The 11,009-nt window shown below is 41.4% G+C and overlaps 1 protein-coding gene across 1 annotated transcript; it reads left to right on the top strand.

Moving 5' to 3' along the window:
- Positions 1 to 3,628: 3,628 nt before the first annotated feature.
- On the top strand, positions 3,629 to 10,666 carry rpia (ribose 5-phosphate isomerase A (ribose 5-phosphate epimerase)). The gene is made up of 9 exons (XM_036150762.1): positions 3,629 to 3,966; positions 5,342 to 5,402; positions 5,766 to 5,821; positions 6,955 to 7,014; positions 7,176 to 7,240; positions 7,312 to 7,380; positions 7,470 to 7,611; positions 8,815 to 8,914; positions 9,052 to 10,666. Exons 1-9 carry the CDS (start codon positions 3,793 to 3,795, stop codon positions 9,150 to 9,152), a joined length of 828 nt encoding a protein of 275 aa, XP_036006655.1. The 5' UTR covers positions 3,629 to 3,792; the 3' UTR covers positions 9,153 to 10,666.
- Positions 10,667 to 11,009: the final 343 nt, after the last annotated feature.

Here is an 11,009-nt window from a genome sequence, read left to right as displayed (position 1 = left end):
AAAGAAAGTCTTGGATGCATTTGCATAATCCTCGGACTAAGCCTTAAGACTGTGCTGATGAAAGACGAAAGAGACTGTAGGCTATAAAGTGATATGTCCAGTTCGCAATGCAAGGTTTCGATTTTATCGAACATTCATTATAATCCGTTGCAATAGATCAATTTCTAAGTTTGGACTGGGACCGGAGATTTAATGATTCTTCTTTTAAACGTGGCAGTATTGTTGTTGTTCCTTGATATCCTCACTGTACTGGTGATTTTGGAATAGCAGCAAGCTTCTCTCAGAGGACTCGTTACTGGATTTGGAATCAAAGACATTCTTCTCGTGAAAACCTTGACTGCCCCAGTCCTCCTGATGGAAATTGCGTAACTGTGCTGTTTTGTTTCGTTCATTCTTTTCCTGATTTCATATAGCCTACCTTTTCTAATCATGAATGTATGACGTGTGATTTTTATATAGCATACTAATTTAGGTGTCAAACAGAATCTGTAATTTTGTCAAAAAGATCAGCTATATTTGTAAGCTGTAATATGTAAAACTTGAGAAAAAAATGATTATCAAACAGAATGTGTTGGTTTACTATAGTATATATATATATATAAACTGTATACCGAAAAAGAGAAACTCAAGCTGTTTGCCAAATAAAAGTAGTAGTGATGTTAATATTTGCATTGATGTCTTTACTGTCACAACCCCTAGGAAAATATTAAACTGCTCTCCAAGTTGTCATCATGATTGATTTCTTTAGGCTCTTTGAGAAGGTTTTTGGAGACTCGCTCATCAGTTTTGTATCAATTCAATGAATCTTGGCAGAAAGGACCTACAGCTGCTACTTTTTCCAGCTACATCAGCAAAGAGAGCTCCCCTTTACGGCCCTCTTCTGGCAAAGACCAGCCCAAATTTGTTTCCTTGTATGTCTACTATCCACACTGCCAGTTAAAAATTTAGACACACCTTCTCATTTAGTAATTTGTCTTTTTTTTATTCCTGCTTCTGGGAACTCTTTCCAGACTGAAAACCAATTCAGGGGACCATCTGAAGCTCATCGAAAGAATGTGCAAAGCAGTAATCAAGACAAAGGCACAGGGCAAACACCAAGTCTTGTTAAAGTCCATATTAAATCTGCTTGAACTGTGATACTTTCTAAGGAAGCTTTACAAACTGTTTTATCAGAGAATGAAGGAGCCGTCCTGAAATAAGCGGTGTCATAATTTCACAGTTTCTACAGTAGTAGGAAGCAGTAATCTTTTTTGACTCAAGTGAAAGTTTGGATTACCTTCATTCTATTTCTACTGCTACTTTTCCAGTAAATTCAAGGAATTGAAAGGTTGTGTCTATAAATCCGTGCTGTTATTCGTGTTAACAATAAAACTAGTTTTTGCTTAATGCAAATAAAAAAAAAACTGATGTAAAAGTTAGTCATCATAATGATCATGGTGATATCCATTTGAAATTCTGCAATTATCTCTGAAAATTTACTGAAGGTAAAAGATGCAAATATAAGTCAAGAGTATAATCTTGCAATACTTTTTTTTTATTCCACCAGTAAATTACCCCTTCTAAATAATTTAATTTGCTTCTCCAATGAACATCAGCTGCACAATTTGTTTACTTACCATCAGAGAGGTTACCAAAGTTGATTCCTTATTTACACAGGTATAGAGATTTGAATTTGACTTAAGACCATAGCAATGAAATATTTCAGATAAATCTAATAAAGAGGTAACATTTTCATAAAAAAAAAATACCATGTTTTGCATTAGAGAATGCTCAGTAAAGGTGTGGCAGGAGAGTCTTCTGGTTCCATTTAAGTTGTCCTGAAAAAATCAACCAACGCTTTTTAGCTGTAGTTCAGGTGTTACTGGTAGTACTTGGACGGCCTTCAGAGGCACCGTGTAAATGGCCGTAATGGGACTACTGGTAAATCCTAAAAGATAATATTTAACATTAACAATTGCTTCAAACAGACATTTCTCTAAAGAGCAGTGCAGGAAGAAATTTTTTTGAACCCCCCCAGTAAAAAGTCGATGCCAGTGAATCAAGAACAAGTGCTGATGGCTGCTTATGCAGTGTTCCATTTACCTCTGGAGAAGAAAATTAGATCTGGCAATAACATGAAACACAACTTAACCATGTTTTGGTTCCAAGTTGCTCGTTTTAATAAATCTTGACAGCAGTCGGCCCAAGGCCAAACGGAGTGTTTCGGTGGATGTTTGTTTCAGGAATGAGCTGTGGGGAGGGGGATGTGGCATTAACAGGGAACAGCACGGCCTGTTGCTCATGTAAACTACTTGTTTACTGGGTCTAAGTCAGTGAGGGCTCATCGAGGTGCCACACACACTCAAAAGGTGAAAAATGATAAGCTGGCATTTGTTTGTTCTACAATTTTACAAAGCTTTGTTCTGAGCTTTAAAGGTCAGGTTGGCAATATTTTCGTGATTTTTAATGACAAACTGTAAGGGCTTCATTCAAGACACGTAAAACTGTCTTGTCATGATCCCTCCTGCCTGGTTTCGAGTTCCAGTATTCATTGATTGATTGATTGATACATTTTATTTTAGTGTCATCCACCACAGGTATAAGACACTAAGACACAAAAACGCACAAAAACAAATTGGCCACATTATACAAGTCATAGACGGCACAAAATTTTCAATATATCTTTAAATGTTTATTTACAATAAGGATACAGCACTCATTGTCTTCTGTCCCAAACGTTACAAATAAAAGTAGCAAATGCAAAAATATACCTGTCATACATCCAACTAAGAATTGTATCCTCAGATAGCCAGAATACAGCTGCATTACCTCTATTTATACATTCAAATAAGGAAAATCTCAAATCAGAACACATGGGATACTGACAGCAAAGGACAAAGTGATATTCATCTTCCACCACATAAGATCACAGAAAACACAGACTCTCTCCTCTACAGGGACACCTTAATACCTACCCACTTCCACTGCCAGAGGTAGGCTACCAGTTCTAATCTGGGCACAGAGAGACCATTTTTTTTTATTTTTTTTTTTAGAATAACTTTAATTTTACATAGGGCTCAGTCACGTCCTCTTCCTTAAACTGATTATAAATTTTTAGTTGTGTTTCCCTACAAATATCCTGTTTCCATTGTTTTTTTTTAAGTAATCATATATATATATATATATATATATATATATATATATATATATATATATATATATATATATAGATAGATAGATAGATAGATAGATAGATAGATAGATTTTTAGTTGTGTTCCCTACAAATATCCTGTCTCCATTGTTTTTTTTTAAGTCATCATATATATATATATATATATATATATATATATATATATATATATATATATATATATATATATATATATAATTTTTTTTAAATCAGAAGCAGTAACAATATAGACAATTTCATATAAAAATCTTCTTGGTCAGTCTATCATCAGGCCTGAAAAAATGTCCAATATATTTCAAAGTTGTTTTTTTCTTAGTAGTTTGTGTGTCTCTGTGTAGCACATTCTCATAAAATCAGATCAACTGCAACACGTTTTTTGTTGTTGTTGTTGTTCTTTGCAGCGTCCACGTGGTGTCGCTGCTGCGTCCCGCCAAGCAGTGCGCATGCCTACAGAGAACCAGACTTCCATAAAGCACATGATACCTGACAACAGTCGTTAATAAGTGACCAAGGTCGTGACAGTAGAGGTTTATGGTATCGCAACTTTGCTGGTGATTACCTGGAGCTGTGGGGGATCTCCTGTCTGACTGTGAGACCGTGTGTGTGTGTTGTGGGGCGGGTGATGCCAGTCCAGAGGTGGGTGTTGCTCCGTCACGTCTCTGCTGCTTTCCCCTCCTCTCCGTCCTCCCGGAGCTGTCGCACCCACGTGCTCGGGTCCATTCGGTCTGCCGCCGTCAACATGGCAGAGGAGGCGAAGAAACGAGCCGCTTACTGCGCCGTGGATAGCAACGTTCAGGTAGAGTGGAGCCCCGGGTGGCTGCTAGCCAACCGCGGACATGTTCACATTCAGCCGACTGGTGGTGTGGAGGACGGAGCCAGCTGCTACGCGCCCTGGCAGCAACATGCAGCCTGCTAGCACAGTTAGCCTAATAGAAACACACAGCATGCCAACCCATGGTTGTATAACTTTCCTGCTTTTAATGCGACTTAGCTGAGTGTTGTGCGGATTTGTCCCCCAGGCGGCCAGCTAACTCGGCTCTACCTGAAGGACTAAATATACAGCAGCTGGTGTTGGGTGAAGAGTTTGGAGGAGCACGATGATCTCGGTGATGGCTGTAGACCTGCCTTACACCCAGCATGCAGCTCTAAAGTCGGGGGGGGGGGGGGGGGGGAAACTCGTTGTTTATGCCGCTGATGCAGCAGCATGTCTAAAGTCATGCTGTCTGTCCGCTACGTATCCATGCCCTTTGACTTTAGTCACATTCCAGCCGCCAGGCTAAATGTGCTCTATGCGGTCCCTGAGCAAAATGTAGTCCACTTAAAGTTAATTTTACTATAACTATACTTACGTATAAGTAAAAACTAAAGTCTTAGTATTAATGTACTTAGTCTTAGACTTGTGTTTATACTTTTCATTGTAAGTCAAGTATATGAAATATAGTTTATAAAAAGCAACCCACAAGTACACTGCCTCCTTTTTAGGTGTGAAGTAAGTATCCTCTTAGTACTCTTAAAGTCTTTGCTTAAGAGAGCAGTGAAACAGGGTGGAAGCTCTGCTGAGGAACAGCGCCCTTGCAGCACAGCATGATGTCGCCTCCGCCGTGTTTCACAAGGGGAAGTGCGGCAAGAAGGTGTGCAGCGTTAGGGTTCCTCCTGTCCCTCCAGGAGGATGGATGGCAATAGCTGGGTTGGCTTGGAGTTGTACCATGACACCCAACGCACCAGATGATGCCCCGAACAGAGCTCTGTGAGGTGTTTAGAGCTTGGGAGATTGACCTATCCGCTGTGTCCGTTGATCTTTGTGACGCAGATCGTGTTCTCAAAGGCCTTCACGTCTATTCTGAGAACAAATTATGCTCAGGCATGCTATATTTAATAACTTATTAAGGTAATTGGTTGCATAGGATGTTCTTTAGGGGAGTTGTATTAGGAAGGGTGTATTACCGGTGTGTGGCGCACTTTTCAGAACTTTAATTATAACAAAGCTTTGTTAAACGTTTGGTGAAATGTGACGGAATATGTGGAAAACTAAAAACCAGGGTTGGGAATACTTTTAAAACGTACCATTGATACATTATAGAATGCAAAGGGAATTTCACATGCATGCAGATTATTGTCGAGACTGAAATGTGCAAAATGTCCCGTGATTGAGTGGGTTCCTTCATTTGCAGAACAACCAGGTGGTTGGAGTGGGCAGTGGGTCCACCATTGTGTATGCCGTGGATCGGTTAGGTAAGTAAAACCTTAAGGGCTTGCATGTCAGGATCTAAGGTGGAAAAGGATGTCTCTGAAGTTACATTTGGTCAAAGTTTAACGACAGATCAGGAATAAAAGACTCCATCTGTGGTGTTTTTAATTTGCATTTGTTTCTTTAACGTCTTCATACCCAATGGGAAGCACTAGCTTTGAGTCCCACTGATGGTGATGCGTATTTCTGTTAAGAAACTGCTAGTTCTGCACATTCTTCCTTGTTTGCAGCAGAATTGAGTGGAGCGCTGTCAGTTGACCTTTTTTTTTAAAGATTGGCTTGAGCTCTCCATTGATCCTCGTTCCTTTTTTCTTTGTTTTTTCTTCTGTGTGCATCCTTCGATACAGCTGAGAGAGTCCGAGAGGAAAAACTCAACATCGTGTGTGTGCCCACCTCCTTCCAGGTTAGTGGAAGAGCTGAAGACTCTCGGTTCTCACATGTCTCAGCAGCATAAACTCCTGACGTGTGGTCAAGAAATCTTCTGAAAAACAGTTGCCACACGACAACCACGTCTTGCTCAAGAGCGTTGTGGTTTGGTCTCATTTTACTCTTGTATGAAACCTCTTTTAATGGGTGAAATAGGAAAGAATTGCGATCAAAGTTTCTTTTTAATATATATGATGTGTGAAAATTGAAGTTATATCTTTGTACATTAATTCCTAGACAAGACCCCCGCCCCCAAAAAAAAGAAAAATGCTGGAAAGACTAGAGCTACTGGTTTTTGTCACAAATCCAAAATTTTACTTGATTGACTTTTGTTTTGAGTATAAGTAGATCTAAGCTCAGCATTAAGAATCTGCTCACCGTGAGCAAAGGCATCAGTTATGATTCAGATCAGCAGATGAGGCAAAGCTCTGCCGCTAGAGAGAGAGAGCTGTCGTTAAAACGAGGCTTTACTGACATTTTTTAATTAAACACCAAATGATCACAGAGTCACATTTTAACCCGTCTTTAACATCTGTGCTAAAATCCCCAGAAACAGCTGGATCACACTCAGCTGTTCCACTGTCGTTACATTATAATGAATTCTAAACAGAGTTTTATAGACAGTAGTCATGGGGCATGCCATGCTGCCAACAGAAACTTCACATGGCCTGACTATAAATTATAATCTAAATTTTAATTTCGACACTTTTAATCATTTTTGAGTATAGTTTATGTTGAAATGTAGATTATTTGTCAACCTTATTATGATTATTTGTCATTAGTAGTGTGTTTAATCTGTGTAATAGGGGGCATTTGAGCGTGATCTGTCTAAATGCTGAGGGGCTGGTATGAGTTTGGCACGCTGCTTTGCAGCAACAACCCTTTCAGCTCTCCTCAGAAGGCTCTCCACAAGGTTAAGGAGTGCGTTTCTGGGACTTTTACAATATTCCACCAAAAGCACATTTGTGGTCAGACACTGATGTTGGACAACTTGGGGCTAATTTATCCCAGAGGTGTGTTATCAGGCTGAGGTCGAGTGTAAATCCAAACACACCCTAAGGTTTCCTTTGGCGCTCAGCCCTCCCATCCTTATGATCTCTCCTCTCACAGGCTCGACAGCTGATTTTGCAGCATGGCCTGACGCTGTCGGACCTGGAAAGACACCCAGAGGTATGACCAGTGTGTTGAGGGTGGATCCGAAAGGCACGTGGGTGTGCGGCTGCTCAAAGCCTGTTTACATCGGAGTTGTTAGAATGATGGCAGTGAAACGGCAGAAAGCCGGTGGGCGGCAGGCACATGCCTGATCTGTGCTTTGTGTCCGCACTGCTCAGCTGGACGTGGCGATCGACGGAGCGGATGAAGTAGACGCAGAGCTGGCGCTGATCAAAGGTGGCGGGTGAGTGTGTTTTAACACAGGCGGGCCCAGTTTCAGCTGACGGATGGTTCTGACTCCTCTCTGTGTTCCAGCGGCTGTCTTACTCAGGAGAAGATTGTCGCCGGCTGCTCCAAATATTTTGTCGTCATTGCTGACTACAGGTCTGTGTTAGCTATCGGGGGTGGCAGCAAACTGTTTTACAATGGGAGAAAGAAAGCTGGTCTTACAGAAAATACCTTCTGTCTCCCAGAAAGGACTCCGAAGCTCTGGGTCAGCAGTGGAAGAAGGGCGTTCCCATCGAAGTCATCCCCATGGCGTATGTTCCCGTCTCCAGGATGATAGCCAAGCGTTTCGGAGGGGAAGTCAATTTAAGGATGGCAGTCAGTAAAGCTGTAAGTAGAAGTGTTCCATACCTGACAACTTTTTTCTGACTGTACCACTAAGAAATGCTGTTTTATTGACAAAGGAGAGCCCAACAGATTTACTTTGACAAGCGGAGCGTCACTGTTTCGCTGTAGTCCTCTGCTTGATATGTAGGCAAAAAAAACCTCTTGGCTATTATTTAGAATTTAATGGACACAGAAAAAGAAAGGTAGATGAGAAAAAGGTGAGGCAAAACGTTAAAAGGGAGAAACGACAACAAAAATTGAGCAGAGGAAAAGAGTTCAAGATAACATCCTCAGAGTCTGCTTCTACATGTGCAAAAATAGATATAAAGACAGCAAAACCACCAACGCCTTTAAAAACGTGTCTGAAAAATATGTAATATTATTTAATACAAGTGACAGGTAACTATAGGTTTTATCTGGATAGAAGTGAACCTGTAAGCACCAGGGGGTGAGAGTGCACTTGTTAGTAAGAAAAATGCTCAATAGTGGTTGTGAGGAGCCAAAGACCCAGCCACCCCCAGAGCACTGAAGCAGACACCTGGGAGACCGAATGACCAACACAGGGCTAGCTGCCTCCTCCACTCCACACTTAGTGGAGTTCTGAGATGTTCCAGGACAGAGGGCAGCCCAAAACCCAACCTGACAGAGAGACAAGACATAACCACAGGCACCCCATCATATTCACACGCTCCCACCCTAATGCCCCCACATGCAGACACCAGGGCCAAGCACCGCCCTGACGCCACCCAAGACGACCCCTGAACCCATCCACCCAGAGACGGGACCAACATAATTTGAACAAGCCCACCTGGAGGAGCCTAGACCAGCTGGTCATGCCCCCCTCACAGGGTGCATCCCTGCCAAGGCAGCCACACCGAGCACCCTGCCCCCACACCAAGGGAAGGTCAGTCGCCACCGTACGCTTGGCAAACCCACCCCTCCATTCCAGAACCCCACTACCAGCTGGTGAACCAAGCACCTAAACCTGGATCAGAGGTCCAAGCCGCAACTCTGATTCATTAGAGCAAAAAATGATGATGAGCGTACAAAAATAGTGATTTAAAGTGGTTATGGAAACGGCAGCAGCAAGGCAGACGAACACTGTCATGTCCTCTTCACTCTGGATTTCTGATTGACCCATCTGCAACCCCTGTACCACCTACTGAAAGCCTTCACAATGAGCAGTTGTATATTTCTGCCTTTTAGGGTCCTGTCGTCACTGACAACAGCAACTTCATCCTGGACTGGAAGTTTGAGCGTGCCCAGAACTGGAGGGAGGTCAACACTGCCATCAAGATGATTCCTGGTAAGGAGTTTGCTTCACTTGAGTGTTTTTTATTTTTTGTTCTAACATGATTGTGAACACGAAGTCACCACAACATGGGAAAAACAAGTGTTTTATACACAGAATGTGAAATACATTGTTATAATTGTGGTGTGCAGGTGTGGTGGAGACGGGGCTCTTTGTCAACATGGCTCAGCAGGCGTACTTTGGGATGGAAGATGGAAGCGTGAAGGTCCGCGAGGCTCCCATCAGCGAATGAGTCGACCGCAATCCCCACCCTCAGTCAGAATTTCACCCACAAGTGCCACGATCACAACCCAACCCCAGACTCAACCCACCGGGACGTTTCCTTACCTCGCATAATAAGTTCCAGACTATGAGCTGATGTACTTTTCACATTCAGATGGTTGGTGCTTCTGATTTCACCATTTATTTTAAGTGCCTGTTGAGCAAAATTAAGTCTCACAAGCAAAGCTCCTGTCATTGAAGAGTTTGACCAAGTGGCTGCTGGCCTGGGCTTTAAAGCTGACCAGGAAACACCGCAGTCCTGCTGAATAAAGCTAAGGTGTGCCTTAAAGTTGTTTGCAATCAAATTTGAAACGCTCAAACCCAAATGTTGGTGTCGCGTCGGTTAAAAATAAAAATGTCCACCGAAGAAACGAGAAGCGGTCAGATCTGAACTGTGAGATTCTGAGGCGACGCCTCCACACGCAATCTATTAAAGCAGCAGCTCCTACAGGCCATAAAGAGCAACGGCGAGCTCTAAAACGGCCCTTCTAATGAAGTAGAAACATCTGCTTCTAAATGTTCAGTTTGTCATCAATCATATAAATGTAAATCTTTGTGGCATTGAGCATTTTCTGGTTCATCTTTCCATTTCCTTTTTAGAATGATGGTCTTTTTTTTTATCTGACACTGGTTAGATCAGTGTCAGATAATCTAGGTTTGTTGGAAAACGTTTCTGTTTTCCTCTTCAGTTTTACCTACTCCTGTAGCTGCTCTAGTCAGCAGGGTAGAAGTATGCATCCTCCCTGTCACACACTAAAACCAGTCTGGTCGGTGCTGGAATACACGCGTTGTTTTTTGCCTAAAATACTTGCATGATTTGCTCCTAACACCAGGGGTCTGGATGCAGGAGGTCTTGTGCCATAAACTCATTCCAAAACCAAAACCCAGTGATGATGGTGGCGAATAATATTAGAAATAACCTCCAACACAAATGATGAGCGAATCTCAAAAACCTGATCAGATTTGACAAGTAAATGCAACGGTCAGTCCTTTTTGCTTTTTAAGGAATAGACGGTGCGTCATGATTTTCTACATTCCTGATTACAGTCCAGGGCTGCATCCATTATCCATATTTAAAGTGGTGACACGATACCTGATACTGTAATTAGGTTTTTGCATATTTGCCTTTCTAACTGGAATACTGAGAGCATCACATTCTGGGTAATTTCAGTTTTTCAGTCTTGCCAAAAACCTGCTGTTGAGTTTAAGTCGTGAAAGTTGTCTCAGGCTCTGTGGCATAATCTTAACTTTTCTGATCTGAAAAGATCTGAAAACGCAACTATTGTCGCACCAGCATTCTTTTCTTTTTTTTAACCAGTAGACTGTGAATGTTGTATTTTTTTCTGCACAGGTACAGTTTTTCTTTAGTCAACCCATACAGGACCAAGTTATAACCCATGCATGTTTTGTGTCTGAGTTATTGGAGTTTCATGTATTAAGAACTGTTCCAATACTAAAAAGAAAATAAAAGTTGAGTGAAAAATGTTTTCTGTTCCAAGTCATTTTTTTAAAATTAATTCGACTTTGTTGATGTATCCAGTATGAAAATGCACTGAGACTAAAAAAAGTTGCATCGGCGAAGGTTTGAAGCATTTTCAACCAATTGTAGATCATCAATTTAAACATACGGAAAATTATTTTTATATCTTCTACATCTTGGAGATAAAAAATAATCCGAAAATAAATTCATCCAAATGACACCAAGCTTTTTTATTTTGTAAAAACATACCTTTAAAACTGGATTTAAATGAAATGGATGTCTTGAAGATTATAATCCAACAGCCGGGGAATGAAGTTTAGATCTTTAACCTCTTAAAACCAGCCCCCA

This window comes from Fundulus heteroclitus, chromosome 19 (genome assembly GCF_011125445.2).
Source record: "Fundulus heteroclitus isolate FHET01 chromosome 19, MU-UCD_Fhet_4.1, whole genome shotgun sequence".
NCBI classification, from domain to species: domain Eukaryota; kingdom Metazoa; phylum Chordata; class Actinopteri; order Cyprinodontiformes; family Fundulidae; genus Fundulus; species Fundulus heteroclitus.
The sequence above is the reverse complement of the archived record's forward strand: the minus strand, read 5'-3'. Positions and strand labels throughout refer to the sequence as shown.